The sequence below is a fragment of the Poromitra crassiceps genome (genome assembly GCF_964638095.1).
Source record: "Poromitra crassiceps genome assembly, chromosome: 17".
Lineage (NCBI taxonomy): Eukaryota > Metazoa > Chordata > Actinopteri > Beryciformes > Melamphaidae > Poromitra > Poromitra crassiceps.
In genome coordinates, this window is record NC_139635.1 from 36,716,309 (window position 1) to 36,734,364 (window position 18,056).

Below are 18,056 nucleotides of genomic sequence, written 5' to 3' on the forward strand. Positions count from 1 at the left end.
TAGTCGACGAGACCAAAGCCGTGTGTATCTGAGATTGCTCCCTTAGGTGATTATTAAGTCTATAGTCTGTCTAAACTCGCGCCAACAGGGGGCTCTCTAGAGCGACCAGACCGGGTAACCCGGAAGTGAAACGCGGAAGTGAAACCAGGAAGTGAAATGCAGCTGCCTTTTTACGCCGTTTGCGCTGCCTAGCAACATAACATAAACAATGTGAACGCCACGCATACTCGCGGGAACATCTCTCGTTATATTCTAACAGGTTTTTTGGAAGTTATTTTGTGGTTATGGCCGAAGTGGCTGCTGCAAACCGTTTCATTTCAATTCCTGATCTGCCCTGGCTACAGACACACTAACACTGGCCGATTCACTCGGGGTTCAAGCGAGACTACTCTGCGTTGGTATCGTCGACTATTAGAGGTAAGATGTGATGCATTGATATTAAATTTATACTGTTTAATAACAATCGAAAAAGTTGCTCGTAGCTGCTTTAAGTATTTGCCTTTTGTAGAATGATTAAGGATGATTGTGATTATCTTCTTTGTTCATTGATTTGTGATTACCACTGAGTAGATCAGCCCCTAGACCAGTGGTTCCCAAACTGTGGTACGTGTACCCTATGGTGTACATGTCATGGAGGTAATACAGGGGGAACTTGTGAGAAAGGAGAAAATGTAAAAATGTAAGAATAAATCATGAACATGGATAAAACGTTAATAAATCTCCTCAGGATTCACTAATTGCAACTCTTTCACACCAGTTCTTATTTTGTAATGTTATCTATTCTTCAAAATGTGGGTTATCATTCATTCATTGCATCATATGCAAGGAGACATATGTGTTTTTCAACCTTACTGTGTATCTAAATTTCTGGCTTGAGTTGTATTGATTGTTACTTTTGCTCTTGTTAGTGCAATAAATCTAGGCCTAATTCATTGATACAGCGGAATCTACTTATTGTCTTTCATTTGTCCGTTGAAGCCATCCTCTGCTAAAGAATTCACATGTATATATAAGCAAGTTACCATTATAATAGAGAAACTAGAGAAATTGAAATGCCAAATTTGAAATACAATTTTGTGAGACTGATTTAATAATACCCAATGGTGCAATGCATCATCATAATAGCCTAATAACCTATTCTTCCGCTAAGTATAGTCCTAATTATTGTACAAAAGTAGGCAAACCATCAGTGGAATTTGAATTGAGCTGGTAAACAATGCGTCAGTAATGCGCGATGATTTCCAGTTATGTGGCCACATATTTCATCCAATCAGGAACGGATAAGGCTTATAATCAGAGTTTGATAAGAAGACTCGAAGAATCAAAGTTTGATAAGACGTGACAGTGACAGGCTATTTATTTGGTTAGCCCATTCTCCATCTTAAATAAACAGCTGTTCAAACCATTGATATGTTTTACAATAAAATGCTTTGCAGTTCCTTCTGGTCATGCAGCCGGTGATCCGTCGGTACCGTCCCTCAGACAAGGATGCAGTGCTGACCCTGTACAGCGATGGGATTCTGGAGTACATTGGTCCATGTTTTCACAAAGCCATGACCAGCCCTCTCTACCTCGGCATCACCCTGGGTCTCTGTGCTGCAGGCTACTTCCTGGGCTCTGTGTTGGTGGCCCTGGTGTCAGTAGGAGGGTGGGTGAGCCTGGTCTACTACTGCTGCCACGAGCTGTATGCCCGCTATCTCAGGGTCAGACTCCAGACAGACATGCGGGACATCCCAGGGAACTACCTGACCAGACCGGACGACTGCTTCTGGGTGGCTGAAGCCCAGGTCAATGGGACGTCCCAGGTCGTGGGTATGGTGGCCATAGTGGCCAAACAGAACGGGAAGCAAAGGTCAGTAGTGTAATGAGAATAGAGTACCACAGGCGTATTTTTGTAGTCAGAAGGCGGAAGTCCCGGACTTCCTGGATCTTACGGGGAAAAGTCAATGGGGTTTTAGAATGGAGATTTCACTTAAATGCATAAGGTCTGTGGTTAACACAAGTGTATGGGAGTGGTAATTTGGGATCAGCAGGATAATCTTCACAAACGTGAATCACTTAGATTATCCTGCTTATTTTATGCAGAGGTAGAGAGGGATAATCTTCACACAAACGTGAATCACTTGGATTATCCTGCTGAACCCAAAGCTAAACTTTTGTTCACCACAGACCTTATTTTATGCATTTAAGTCCCCATTCTAATTAAAACCGCATTGACTTTTCCCCCCTAAGATCCAGGAAGTCTGGGACTTCCGCCTTCCGACTACAAAAATACACCATCCCTGCGGTACTCTATGTCCTTCTCAAGTAGAAGTCCTGTTACTTTGGTAGCAGCAAAAGTACCAAAGTAAAAATCTGCATTTGTAGTGAAAGTAGGTGAAATATAGCTACTAATTTACATACTAAGTAAGTTACTGATTTAAAGTGACATATGATGGGGGGCAGGGAGGGGGTGGGATAATCACCGTGGGGGGACATATTAGATAATACACATACCGTAATGATTTAATGTCATTGGTTATTCTACTCTTGGGAAAGGTGCGGGGAGCTGTTCAGGATGTCTGTCTGGCCGGGGTGCCGGCGGAGCGGCCTGGGCTCCAGGCTGACCCAGACGGCGGTGGACTTCTGCAGAGAGCGAGGCTTCTCCAGTGTGACCCTGGAGACCAGCAATCCACTGACCGCCGCTGAGGCGCTCTACCAGAAGATGGGATTCACCCCCTAGCCTCCACATTTCCCATTTTCCCCCCACCCTCGCCCTAATCCGGGCCCGTATCCTACTCCCTCCCTCCACCCTAGACCCTACCTCTACCCTCTGTCCTCCCCCCTCTCTCTCATTCCCCCTGCTCTTCTTCCCCTGCTCTCCTTCCCCTGCACCTCTACTCTCTGTCCTCCCCCCTCTCTCACATTCCCCCTGCTCTCCTTCCCCTGCACCCTCCCACCTCTCCTTCTCTGTTCTCTCCTCCTCCACATTTCCCATTTTCTCCCCACCCTCGCCCTAATCCGGGCCCGTATCCTACTCCCTCCCTCCACCCTAGACCCTACTCTACCCTAGACTCTACTCTACCTCCCCTGTACCCTTCCACCTCTCCTTCTCTGTTCTCTCCTCCTCTCTGTCCTCTCCCCTCTCTCACATTCCCACTGCTCTCCTTCCCATCGCCCTAGCCACCTGTCGTCACCCTAGGCCATCTACCCGCTACTCCATCTACTGTCTGACACCCCGGGCTCTTCACCACCACCGACCCCTATCCTCATCATCCTGGTCACCTGCCTGCCTAAGGGAAGGGGGGGACCGCCCCCCCCCCCCCCCCCCCCCCCCCCCCCAGCCTCATCACCTCCAACTCCTATCCTCCCCTCCCCTTAATCACCACCTCCGACTCCTATCCTCCCCTCCCCTCCTCTTAATCCATGTCACCAACGCGGACTCATGGATTCCTCAGATCATCCTCATGGAACTCCCAATCTTGTTACCCTTTTTGTCACCTAGCTAATTAACTAGTATTCTCTAAACCTACGAACACTTAAAGACTGCATTTTCTATTTCTTTTTGGACTCTACTTTTTAGATTTTCAACTCCCTTCCCTGATCTTAGGATAATTTAAAAATTACATTTTTATATCCCTTCTGTTGGACTCTTTTTTACATTTTCAATTTTCTGTTCTCTTGTACATTTTATTTCCATAATAAACCATTCACAGAGTTTCATTATCGGAAACTCTGTGCATGGTTTAGCCCGGCATCTCTCGGCCTGTCTCGGAGGGGAGTCCCCAGATGGGGGTCCGCTGCTGTGGCCTGGTGGGTGGGCCCGTCCCCCGCGTGGCCTGCTCTCACGCTCTCAGTCACTATGCTGGTGGCTGGGGGCTGGGGGGGCGGGTCGCGTGGGGGCTGGGTCCGCCTGGGCCGCAGCAATTGGCCCCTAGCACAACGACCTCACAAGGTTCCTCCTCAGCCAAGTCACTGGGGCAATCCATGCGGCGATCCATATGGTGGAAAGGTTTTCTTGCGTTCACTGGGGGTGAGGGGGTGCCGCTGTGTCCCGGCCTGGCCTTCCCTCCCACGCCATATGTGGGCGGGGGCCGGGTCGGGGGGCATCGGTGCTCTTCATCACTGGTCGAGGGCTGCCGGTTGGTTTAGAACAGCTTAGGTAGGCGATAGATTAGCTACAGCCTAAGGCTGACCTGTTAGTGTTCAGGCTAAAATCAGACTAGAGCAGGGTAGGATAGGCCAGATTAGGCTGTAGATTAGCTAGATACTATGTCCCAGTTAGCTCTGGTTAATGCTTAGAGTAGTCAGTTGTCTGATCTTCTCCCCCCCCCCTCTCTTTCCCCCTTTCCCCGCTTCTTCCCTTCTTCCCCCTTCTTGTTCTCCTCTCTTTCCATGCTCTTTCCTCCCCCACATCCCACCGCCCCCCCTCCCTTCTCCTGCTCTCTCCTCATTCTCCCCCCCCTCTGCTCCTTCTCCTCTTCTCCCCTATTTTCCTGAATCCCTGCCACTTCCTGCTCTCCCTTCTCTCACATTCCCCCTGCTCTCCTTCCCCTGCACCCTCCCACCTCTCCTTCTCTGCCTCTCTGTCCTCCCCCCTCTCTCACATTCCCCCTGCTCTCCTTCCCCTGCACCCTCCCACCTCTCCTTCTCTGTCCTCTCCTCCTCCACATTTCCCATTTTCCCCCCACCCTCGCCCTAATCCGGGCCCGTATCCTACTCCCTCCCTCCACCCTAGACCCTACCTCTACCCTCTGTCCTCCCCCCTCTCTCTCATTCCCCCTGCTCTTCTTCCCCTGCTCTCCTTCCCCTGCACCTCTACTCTCTGTCCTCCCCCCTCTCTCACATTCCCCCTGCTCTCCTTCCCCTGCACCCTCCCACCTCTCCTTCTCTGTTCTCTCCTCCTCCACATTTCCCATTTTCTCCCCACCCTCGCCCTAATCCGGGCCCGTATCCTACTCCCTCCCTCCACCCTAGACCCTACTCTACCCTAGACTCTACTCTACCTCCCCTGTACCCTTCCACCTCTCCTTCTCTGTTCTCTCCTCCTCTCTGTCCTCTCCCCTCTCTCACATTCCCACTGCTCTCCTTCCCCTGCGCCCTCCCACCTCTCCTTCTCTGTTCTCTCCTCCTCTCTGCCCTCTCCTCCCTCTCACATTCCCCCTGCTCTCCCTCCCCTGCACCCTCTCCTTCTCTGTTCTCTCCTCCTCCACATTTCCCATTTCTCCCCACCCTCGCCCTAATCCAGGCCCGTATCCTACTCCCTCCCCTCCCCCAACCCTAGACCCTACCCCTACCCTGGCTCTCCCTCCCCTGCACCCTCATCTCTCCTCCCCTGTTCTCTCCTCCTCCACATTTCCTATTTTCTCCCCACCTCCCCCCTCTCCTCCCTCCCTCCCTCCACCCTAGACCCTACCTCTACTCTACCTCCCCTGTACCCTTCCACCTCTCCTTCTCTGTTCTCTCCTCCTCTCTGTCCTCTCCCCTCTCTCACATTCCCACTGCTCTCCTTCCCCTGCGCCCTCCCACCTCTCCACATTTCCTATTTTCTCCCCACCTCCCCCCTCTCCTCCCTCTCCCTCCCTCCTCCACTCTCCTGCTTTCTTCAAATGTTCAAATGTTATCTTTATTCTGTATATTCTTGTTACTGTGTGTTAGCTAGAATCAGCTAGACATACTTTCTGTGAAGCCCTCTGAGACATGCTTGTGAATTAGGGCTATATAAATAAACTTGACTTGACTTGACCCCTGTCCAATCACACACCACAAAGGCGGCTCCTCATTGGCTGATAATGTTGGCCAGGGTCAGGATTCTGAAAATGGAAAAACGCATACACCCCTAAAAAAAAGGTGTGTGTGTGTGTGTGTGTGTGTGTGTGTGTGTGTATAATATATATATAACAACAATATATAACAACAACAATATAAATATACATAACTTATGTAAAAGAAACACACAGGTAGGTGTCGGCGAGAGCTTAGAAAACAATATATTGGCATAAAAAAACTGTATATTGACACAGTTACTACAGTGCTCTTTCCGGAAATGTCCACTGTAGAGCATATTGTATTATATTATATAATACTAAACTATGACTGTACATTGTAAGTACAAATTGTGCAAAGTGGACATAGTGTATACGTGTGCAATGTGCATGAGCAATATGTGGGTTTAATAGTGTCATTATAGGAGGGGAGGAGAGAGGGAGAGGTAGTAGGGAGAGAAGGAGTCCCCTCTCTCTCCATGTACAGGAGTTATTGTTTGTATATGGTTATTGCAGTGGTGGGCATGACAGACCTCCTGTAACGGTCTTTACTGCAGGGGAGCTGATGGAGCCTCTGACTGAAAACACTGTTGTCCAGCCAGTATGTTGGGTAGGGGGTGTGTTGTGTCATCCATTATCTTGGGCAGATTTTGCAACATCCTCCTCTCCACCAGAGGCCAAGATATAAGATATATGTCAAGATATAAGCTATGTCATGAATTGTTTTTCAGATATTAACATTTGTTTGGCACAACTCATACTAGTTAACTGCCGTGGGGTTCCGCATTTCTGGGTGGCTGTGACATCACGCTGATTCATCCTATAGAGGAAGGAGAAGAGGCCCCAAAGTGTCACAACTCATTTATCAAACAATCTCCTTTCTTTGTTAATTCATCTCATCCAGCCTTCCTCTTTTTAAATTCAACTCTTCTGCTCCAAACTATTTTGAATAGTATGCAGTGGTTCCCAACCATTTTTGTCTTATGTACCCCTTGAGCTGTTTTGCCATGCCAATAGTACCCCCTCACTCATGGCTGTTGATGATGCTTCTAAATTTGTTCTATAACTTTTAGTGTAATATGCAGATGTACAAGTAAATCCATACAAAATATATTTCTCACTCTCGCTCTCTAAACTCCACTCCATCATGAGCAATCCAGCTCACCCACTCCATGCCCTGGAGGTGGTTCAGCCGAGCACCTTCAGTCGTAGGCTGATCCCACCCAAGTGCAGGACTGAACGTTACAGGAAGTCCTTCCTGTTAGCTGCCATCAGGTTGTTTAATCAACACATCAAATAATGTCTCTATATCCTGTGCATATATGCACTTCCCTGCACTTTAGATAACTGTGCAATGTACCGGGGTATGTTTTTACTGTGTGTGCGCGTGCGCGTGTGCTTGTGTGTGTGTGTGTGTGTGTGTGTGTGTGTGTGTGTGTGTGTGTGGGGGGGGGGGGGGGGGTGTTGCTGCTTATATTATATTTTTATCTTGTTGGCCAGCGGTGCCTGTTCTTTATCTAGATACTGTAAGTCACTTTATGCAAAAAAATTGCACTTTAGTATAACATTATTATTGCTGCACCTTTTTCTTTTTCTTAGTACTTGATACTTTTTGTGTGCCTTGCTACATGTTTCAATGTCCTCATGTTTTGTCCTGTTTTTGTCCTGACATGTTGAATGTAGCTGCATTACGTGACACATGAATTTCCTGCAAAGGATCAATAAAGTATCTATCTATCTACTTTGTAGAAGATATATAATTAAAATAATTTAGCTGAAAATGTTGTCTTGGTGTGGCAACCACCACCCATCTCAAACTGACACAAACACTTTCATTGCGGTTTCACCCAACCATGATCCTGTTATTTCAGGAAGGGGGGAGAGATCAATCAATGAGATTATTTAGGTAGGCTACTTGCCAGAGATGAGTTGAGAGCTGGCTGGGAGATCAAACAAACTTACCAGCATACAGCCAGAATTGACTAGCATCTGGGTGGTGGCTGCTGGTGATTTGCCAGTCTCAAAACATCCCCATCATCTCATTTGCCTGTCTGGGTTCACCAGATAGGCTACAGTTAGGTGACACCACCTATTTAAAGATGTAGTTCCTTGAATAGCCACTTGAGGCTGGCTCCAAAAGGGAGTCCTTCCCCGTTCTTTCGAGCACAATTGAAAAAATGGCTGAAAGCTGTGTGTAAGTGAACACTTAGACACACGCTGCACTTTGTAGCACACACACACACACACACACGCACGATTACACACTCACTAGTACGCACACACAACATATACGCAACCTTTCACTTATCCATAACACGTACATACTCCTACACACATACACACTCACACGCACACACTAACACACAACTTTGTAAATTGTTTATGGCTTTTCTATGCACTTTTAATGCTCTTAATGCACTTTGTTTTTAATGCACTTTGTCTCCTGTGTTGTTGCTCCGTTTTTATATTCTTGTTCTTGTTCTTGTTTTATGTCTAATCTCTGTGCATGGCTCCACAGTTGGTCGATTTCTGTTGGTCCAGTTTCTGTTGTGTAGGGCAATAGAATAAGATTCAGGATTATCTTTAATAGCCACAGTAAGTAATCAGATTACAAATGAGGAAATTGACTTTGTGCAAGTATGCAGCAGTCACATCATATAGTAGAAGACCAAGCAAGACAGAAAAACAATCACAAATTATAAAGTGCAAAATATAAAGTCCTTTAAAGTGACATATAGGGGTGTCACAATATATCGTCCCACGAAATTTCGCGATAGTAAAACGTCACGATATGTATCGTTGAGATGAAATCTCATATCGTGAAAAAAAAAAATTTTTTTTTTTTTTTTTTTTTTTTTTTTCAAAAGTAGACAAAGAAACATCTTTGTTTGTTGAAGTTCAATGTGTGGAAAGTAGTTCAGTTGAACAAGTCTCTGAAGAGACACATGAGAAGTTATACAGGAGAGAAACCATTCAATTGAGTTTCTGGCAAAACTGTTTACTTGACAGGAAAAACTGAAGATGCATAAAAAATAGACTAAGAAAAGTCTTGTTGTTTGAGTTTGAAGAAAAACTGAAGATGCATAATGAGAATTTATACTGCTGAGAAACCTTTTAGTTCAAAGTAAATCTAAGTGACGCTGTAACTCATTCTATTTCAAGATAAGCCTTATCTCCAATCTCATGTTTTTTCTAGTTGTTATTGTAATAACAATTTCCCACAACAGCATGTTTTGTATTTGTGCATTTCAAATAAAATACTACTTTTCCAGTCATATATTGTCATTATTCAAGTTTAAAAAAATATTGTTAAAATCGTATCGTATCGTATCGTTATCGTGAACCCAGTATCGTGATACGTATCGTATCGTGAACTGAGTGTATCGTGACACCCCTAGTGACATATGATGGGGGGCAGGGAGGGGGTGGGATAATCACCGTGGGTCCGTGGGGGGACATATTAGATAATACACATACCGTAATTACATATTGTGATTTAATGTCATTGGTTATTCTATTCTTGGGAAAGGTGCGGGGAGCTGTTCAGGATGTCTGTCTGGCCGGGGGGCCGGCGGAGCGGCCTGGGCTCCAGGCTGACCCAGACGGCGGTAGACTTCTGCAGAGAGCGAGGCTTCTCCAGTGTGACCCTGGAGACCAGCAATCCACTGACCGCCGCTGAGGCGCTCTACCAGAAGATGGGATTCACCGCTGTCCAATCACACACCACAAAGGCGGCTCCTCATTGGCTGATAATGTTGGCCAGGGTCAGGATTCTGAAAATGGAAAAACACGCATACACCCCTAAAAAAAAGGTGTGTGTGTGTGTGTGTGTGTGTGTGTGTGTGTGTGTGTGTGTGTGTGTGAGTGTGAGTGTGAGTGTGTGTGTGTGTGTGTGTGTGTGTGTGTGTGTGTGTGAGTGTGTGTGTGTGTGTGTGTGTGTGTGTGTGTGAGTGTGCGTGTGCGTGTGCGTGTGTGTATATATATATATAACAACGATATATAACAACAACAATATAAATATACATAACTTATGTAAAAAAAACACAGGTAGGTGTCGGCGAGAGCTTAGAAAACAATATATTGGCATAAAAAAACAGTATATTGACACAGTTACTACAGTGCTCTTTCCGGAAAGGTCCACTGTAGAGCATATTGTATTATATTATATAATACTAAACTATGACTGTACATTGTAAGTACAAATTGTGCAAAGTGGACATAGTGTATACGTGTGCAATGTGCATGAGCAATATGTGGGTTTAATAGTGTCATTATAGGAGGGGAGGAGAGAGGGAGAGGTAGTAGGGAGAGAAGGAGTCTCCTCTCTCTACAGGAGTTATTGTTTGTATATGGTTATTGCGGTGGGCATGACAGACCTCCTGTAACGGTCTTTACTGCAGGGGAGCTGATGGAGCCTCTGACTGAAAACACTCGTCCAGCCAGTATGTTGGGTAGGGGGTGTGTTGTGTCATCCATTATTTTGGGCAGCTTTTGCAACATCCTCTTCTCCATCAGAGGCCAAGATATAAAGATATATGTCAAGATTTAAGCTATGTCATGAATTGTTTTTCAGATATTAACGTTTGTTTGGCACAACTCATACTGGTCAACTGCCGCGGGGTTCCGCATTTCTGGGTGGCTGTGACATCACGCTGATTCATCCTATAGAGGAAGGAGAAGAGGCCCCAAAGTGTCACAACTCATTTATCAAACAATCTCCTTTCTTTGTTAATTCATCTCATCCAGCCTTCCTCTTTTTAAATTCAACTCTTCTGCTCGAAACTATATTGAATAGCATATCAGTGGTCAGTGGTTCCCAACCTTTTTTGTCTTATGTACCCCTTGAGCTGTTTTTCCATGCCAATAGTACCCCCTCACTCATGGCTGTTGATGATGCTTCTAAATTTGTTCTATAACTTTTAGTGTAATATGCAGATGTACAAGTAAATCCATACAAAATATATTTCTCACTGAACTGCTGGCGTGTGGGCATGGCCTCCTTTTTCCTTTTGTAACCAGGCTCCCCTAAACCTCAATCTGGTGCAACAGAAACTAGATGTTTTAGAGCCATTTATCAGTAATGTAACAGTTGACACCTGTCGGGGGGAACTACTTGTGGCATGCATGTGCCATTTTAACAATAGGCTTATGTTATGAAATGACTTTTGAAATTATTATTTTTTCATCATTTTGGAAATAAATTGTGATCCCAAATCTTTCCAAGTACCCCCTGCAAACTGTTCAAGTACCCCTATGGGGTACACGTACCCCTGGTTGGGAATCACTGCTTTAAGGGATCAGTTCATCCCAGGCCTGGGCAAGAGACGCGGTGACCCTGTGAAGAGGCTCTGGGTTATGGGCCCGCTTAGCCGCATAACGTGACGCCGCTTTATACTGTACTCCGTACTGAGGACAGGAGAAGTGCCGACAGGAACCTTGGGAGTTTGAGTATTTCATGACATGTTTTACTTCCCAGGTGCGCTGGATTTGCGTTGATCACTGACAGCCGCCATCTCCGTGTGACTGCATGTGTTTTGCTCGCCACGTGCAAGCGGTGCACCATGTTAGTAAGATCAAACACACCCTGCTGTAAATTCAGCGCAGGCTGTGCAAAGACTGCTTCTAAACGGTTGTTTCACGCAAGCAGTATCATTTTAACAGCGCCGGTGTTCCGGCTAAATTACTGGCACTGGGCGGACGATCATATCTTCGGATCTACAATCGGAGGTTGGATACGGGTAGGAGAGCTTTTTGAACAGCCTTGTCCACCTATTGAGGATTCTACAAGATTTTTGCAGTGCAACTAAACGCAACGTGCAATGAAATGACCTGACCCAAGTTTGAAGTAATTTTTTTTATAATTAACTTGTTGGTTTTGGATTTATTTCGCTTCAAGAGCACATTTTTGTTCTTGTGTGACCCTCAAAACAGGCTTTGAGAATCCCAGGCCACTTACTGATACTTATGGTTAAATGAACCCACTCATATTCTGGTTTATTTCAAGAAAAACATTTTGGCTAGTGGCAATTCTAATTGGCTGGTAACTTTATAATCTAGCAGCCATATTGGCAGGTGGTAAAAAATAGAAGTTAATTTCAAACCCTGCAGGGAGAGCAGCGGTGACATAGGAGTGAATGAGAAAAGGATCAAATATTGGTGGTTAAGACTGAATGACATCACAACTGTTCATTTAAAATGAGTTATTCCTCTAAATCTGGCTTCAAATGCCCCCACCCTTCGGCCCTCAGCAAAATGTGGCCCTTGGTGAAAAGTAATTGGGGACCCCTGCTGTAAGGTGTGTGCACATGCTTATCCAGATGCTGTAAGGTGTGTGCTCATGCTTATCCAGATGCTGTAAGGTGTGTGCTCATGCTTATCCAGCTGCTGTAAGGTGTGTGCTCATGCTTATCCAGATGCTGTAAGGTGTGTGCTCATGCTTATCCAGATGCTGTAAGGTGTGTGCTCATGCTTATCCAGATGCTGTAAGGTGTGTGCTCATGCTTATCCAGATGCTGTAAGGTGTGTGCACATGCTTATCCAGATGCTGTAAGGTGTGTGCTCATGCTTATCCAGATGCTGTAAGGTGTGTGCTCATGCTTATCCAGATGTAGTCATCATGTGATGATCTTCCAGTGGGTCTTCTCTCCTCCTCTCTGGCTGCTACTTGTTAAGAGAGCCATTTCTCAGTTTATGTTTGGCTGACACCTAGTGGAGGTTAGTGACCAAGACCATGTCAGACCTAGAGCACCTAATCGAGCCTAAAATAGGTGACAGTGCAGGGCTGGCGAGAAAATAATGCCAGAGGGATATTGATTTTCAACCATATAATACTATCTCCCTGACGACTCCATAGTATCTTGATATAAAATTATGTTATATTTAGAACCACTCACAGTAAAAAGGGGGCCACTAACGAGCCACTGTGGGCGAGAGCATGCAGTGTGATGGATGAGATGACCGGAGAGAGAGGGACAAAGACAAACAGAGACATGGAGACACAGCCAGACACAGAGGGAACCGGGAGGGGGGGGGGGGGGGGGGGGGGGGGGGAGCTGAACTCAGATCAGGGGACCAAGAGCTCAGGGGGCCCATAACCCAGAGCCTCTTCACACGGTCACCGCGTCTCTTGCCCAGGCCTGGGATGAACTGATCCCTTAAAGCAGTGATTCCCAACCAGGGGTATGTGTACCGCATAGCGGTACTTGAACAGTTTGCAGGGGGTACTTGGAAAGATTTGGGATCACAATTAATTTCCAAAATGATGGAAAAAAGTCATTTCATAACATAAGCCCATTGTTAAAATGGCACGTGCACGCCACAAGTAGTTCCCCCCCCCGACACGTGTCAACTGTTACATTACTGGTTTGTTTACCAAAATGCTGCTCGGCTGATCCCTCGTATCTGCTTCTCATCATCCTCAGGATATTATGACACACACTGCCTGCCTGGGCGCACAGATATCACATGGACACACACACGCACTCACGCACGCACACACACACACACACAGACACACACACTCACGCACGCACGCACGCGCACACACACACACACACACACACACACACTCACGCACGCACCCACACACACGCGCGCGCGCACACACACACACACACACACACACACACACACACACACACACACACACACACACACACACACACACACACACACTCAGTCTCAGTATCAAGTCCCAAGTAATTAAATGCTTTGAGAAACTAGTGAGAGGAGTTGGTGTCAAAAACCCCAAATCTCAAGCATTGTTCAAACATTCGGAGAGCACATGCAAAACTGCTTTTTATAGATTTTTCATCTGCTTTTAATGATCGAGCCGCCCAAAATTTTGATAATAAACGTAATGCAAATTTTGATCTAATTTGAATGTGGTGGGATGGATTTTCAACTTTTTAACCCAGAGAGCCCAGAGGGTACAGTCAATGGCTGCTATGGAGGTTCGATCTGGGCTGGGCCCAACTCCACTGAAGGGAGGCACGGCGGGAAGTACGGCTTCGGCCGTTACGATCAAGTTTTCCCTCCCAGACCCGTCTGTGCTACAGTATGTCTGGGTTTGAGCCTGGCTCAGGTCTCGTAGCTCGCGATGATACAGGCACACTGTCAGGTGTGTGAAGGAGGTCCCTTCCCTCTCTGGTGTTGACCAGCGCCTCCTGAAATGTCACTGAAGTCTCAAACATGAGCCTGAACAAACTCTCGAAAGAACTCTGACTGGACCGTTGAGCTGGTCCTACTTATAGCTATATCCTATTCTGAGTATATGACATCACTGGTGATGTCATAACTCATCTCGCACATCCCATTGTGATTTCACCGGAGATGGCGACATTCCCCTATTGTAATGGCGCCGATGATGTCATAGATGTCATACTTGACATCTATGACATCATCGGCAAGGACCTCACATCTGTCATGATGTCACGAAGCCTCCGAAACAGCTGCCTCTCTGAACTGTTTGTATCCTAGTCTACTGGATCTCCACAGGGGTGTGTTCTGTCGGCCCTGTTATATAACGTGTACAAAAACGACTGGTGGAGCCAGGACAAAAACGGAGACATTGAGAGGTTTGCTGACAATTCTGTTGTCGTCACTCGTCAGCTTAGGCTACTGGAGGAGCAGGCAATGGTCTAGTTGTTGATGTTGTGCATGGTGTGATATAGCAATGTAACAAAAACCAAGGAGATGTCCATTGATTTTAGTCACAAAAAAACTGGGTCCTATACATACACCACCATCAAGGGCCAGGTGGTAGAGATACATACTGTATACCATAAGTATCTGGGAAATTGTCATTGACAGCAAACTGTGCTTTAACACAAAATACTGATGTCTCATGTACTGAGAGGTGTTCCAATGTTGAAGACACTAATGACCATGTTTTACAAATCTTTTATTCAGTCAGTGTTGTTTCTTTCTATGATGTGTTGTGAAAAGGAAAAACCTTCTTACTGCATGCAGCAAGGTTATATACTTCATCAGGCTGGTCTGCCCCAATTATTCAATAGACCAACTCTGCAGAAAGCTCATGCCATCCTTATTGATGTTGTCCCACTCTACACTCAGAGTTCCAGACTCTCCCTCAGGTACCCGTTTCAAGGTACCGAGGATTAAAACGCTTAAATGATTAAAGGATTAAGGATTAAAACGCTTAAATGATTAAAGGATTAAGGGATAATTGATTAAAATGATTAAAATGAATAATTGGTTCAGTCAATCACAGGTAAGTACAGTACTTTGTAGAAGATTAATAATATATAATTAAAATAATTTACCTGAAAATGTTGTCTTGGTGTGGCAACCACCACCCATCTCAGACTGACACAAACACTTTCATTGCGGTTTCACCCAACCATGATCCTGTTATTTCAGGAAGGGGGGAGAGATCAATCAATGAGATTATTTAGGTAGGCTACTTGCCAGAGATGAGTTGAGAGCTGACTGGGAGATCAAACAAACTTACCAGCATATAGACGGTTTTAACTTGACAACAAAAACATTCTAAATTGAACCCCCACTCACTTCCTGTTGCAGTGTTTGCTATGGACATAAAAGAAAAAAAACATTCAAGTGCAGGACTGACCATTCTGTGAAAACCTTCTATACAGCTGAGCGGCGAAAACAAAAGTAACGATGTCGAGTGAATATTTCTGCAGTTTGCCGAATGCTGAGAAAAAGGAAGTGCTGTGGGGTTGAGCTCTGGTGAAAACCGTCTATACAGCCAGAATTGACCAGCATCTGGGTGGTGGCTGCTGGTGATTTGCCAGTCTCAAAACATCCCCATCATCTCATTTGCCTGTCTGGGTTCACCAAGGCTACAGTTAGGTGACACCACCGATATGCTGCGGAAGCAATATTTAAAGCTGTAGTTCCTTGAATGGCCACTTGAGGCTGGCTCCAAAAGGGAGTCCTTCCCCCTTCACCCCAAGTTTAAATGCATGACTTTACGGGCGTCTGGGTAGTGTTAGCGGTTAGTCTCGCTTGCCAGCCTCCCCTCCCTTCCGTGAGAGGAGTCTGGCAGTGCTGGTCTCCATTCTGGAATTGCGAGGAGAAAAAAATGCTCTGTTTGGTTTAACCAATCACACTCGTCTTGGACGTTTCCAACAATCCAAATATTCGTCAAAACTTCAGCCATTTTCAGCGTGTAGCAACGAGCTAGCATGTACAGTAGGTTTCTGCGGTTAGCTTGCTAGCTATAGTTAGAGTTGTTGTTTTCACTTCGGTGGCGGGGGAGGACATTTACAGCAACACACAGGGAGGAGGGAGCGGAGGCTGCTCTGATTGACATGGTCGGAGCCAATGACAGAGCTTGTAAGCGGGAAGCGGAAATCCGGCAGCAACTGAAATGGTCGCCTCCATTGGGAGAGCAGAGAGTATGCAGGGAGGACTTATGCCAGCAGCCTGTTTCCATGCAGCCAGACTCCTCTCACGGAAGAGAGGGGAGGCTGGTAAGCGAGACTATGTAGACTATAGGTAGATTCCCTGCCGACCAACATGAGGGTCGCAGGTTCGCTCCCCGTGTTACTTCCGGCTTGGTCGGGCGTCCATACAGGCACATATTGGCTGTGTCTGCGGGTGGGAAGCCAGATTAAGGGTATGTCATGTGGCTATATGCACTTTTTGCCCAAGAATTTCCCCCAGGGGACAATAACGTGTATCTCATCATCATCTCATCTCAATTATGTGTCCTGGTCACTGCAGTAGTGCCTCCTCTGGTCGGTTAGGGCACCTGTTCGGGGCGGAAGGGAACTGGTGGGAATAGCGTGATCCTCCCACGTGCTACGTCCTGCCGGTGAAGCTCCCCGCTGTCTGGTGAAAAGATGCGGCTGGCAACTGTGCATGTGTCGGAGGAAGCATGGTGCTAGTCTACAGCTCTCCCCAGATTGGCAGAGGGGGTGGAGCAGCGACCGGGGCAGCAGGGGGAAATTGGACAAGTACAATTGGGGAGAAAATGGGGGCAATCAGAAAAAATTATAATAATAAAAAAATGCCTGACTTTACAACAGGATTAAGCATGTTTACAGCCTGTTTCAAAACATGTTTTTTCACCTTTCACCAATTTCCCCTTTCATAACAACTGTACCTTGGTGAATTTTTATATAACTTATATAACTGTTATACCGTTTAGAGTAAAATAGTCATAGAAAATCCAGTCCAGTGATTGTGCGGCTTGCCGATGACAGACCAATAGCAGGCGGAGCTGCGGCTCTGGGAAAACACATGATCTTGTAACGTCTGGCACGTCTTGCATGAGAACCCCAAGATGGCGACGGCCACAGTAGGCTTCCAAACGGGAGTCTAAAAACCAATGGGTGATGTCAGGCTGTGCCGTGCCATTGGAAACTAGAAGGGCACTGGGGGAGCGCAGACCTTTTAAAGACGACATGAAACATTTGATATGAATCTAGTTGCATTTCCCCTCAGACAAGACAAGACACTGCTTTCAAGTCAGAAATGTACCTAGATTTGCTAGAAAGATGAACAACCTTTCACCTTTTCGCCAACTAGGGCACTGTTTGATGATGTCACTATAGGTTGAAAAAAGCCAAAAGTCTTTCAATTAATTCGATTTTTCTTGTGATCCAACACATCACACATAGCCTACACTTATACTTGTATATACTATACAAGGACTAACACAAATTGAATGGAATAACAATTGCCACGATTTTGCGTCACTCCATCCGTGGCTGTACCCCATCTAGCCACAACCCAGGTATGCCTGCCCTTGCGGTTGCCACACGACGCACATGGATTAGCCCTGGTTTACGTTCAGTAAAAGAGCATAGCCAGTCATTAATGTTTGCCTGCTGGACATTACACGTACATACATTGGCTTAATAAATAAAAACTACCGGTTCTCTGAGCTGAGTTCCAGCTCTTAGGAGATTCAGGGTTCCCAACAGCAGGCTGAAGCATTATAAACAGTCATTTCTGCCTACAGTACAGTATGTCCATTAAGCTCCTAAACAGTAACATGTAAATGATGGCCACCATGAGGCTTGTGCAATACAGTATGTCACCTTGTGCAAGAGGTCACCTTACTGTATCATGTGCAACATGTCGCTTGTGCAATATGTGGTCATGAGGGTTGTGCAATGTGTCTGGGGTTGTCTTGAAATGGAAATAATGGTGGGGGGTGAATAGAGGACTTATATTAACAATCACATAACTGCAATTGCTTCAACTTCAACCATTTACCCATTATTATGATTAACACAAGCAAACAAACAAACCTGAATTTGATCAGTTTTTGCATTTTTGCCCGTAGCCTATTCCTAGATTATCATTCAAGAATTGTTT

At 45.9% G+C, this 18,056-nt stretch overlaps 1 protein-coding gene across 1 annotated transcript in view; it reads left to right on the top strand.

Annotated features, from left to right (window-relative positions):
* Positions 1 to 1,448: 1,448 nt before the first annotated feature.
* LOC310792388 (uncharacterized protein) overlaps positions 1,449 to 18,056 on the top strand; it is a gene marked incomplete at both ends in the record, with an annotated part of 28,887 nt that continues 12,279 nt past the window's right edge. The window contains 4 exons of the mRNA XM_083654104.1: positions 1,449 to 1,852; positions 2,539 to 2,648; positions 6,905 to 7,019; positions 9,274 to 9,508. Of these exons, the coding sequence (XP_083510230.1) occupies positions 1,449 to 1,852; positions 2,539 to 2,648; positions 6,905 to 7,019; positions 9,274 to 9,508 (864 nt within the window). The remainder of the gene's footprint in view (positions 1,853 to 2,538; positions 2,649 to 6,904; positions 7,020 to 9,273; positions 9,509 to 18,056) is intronic.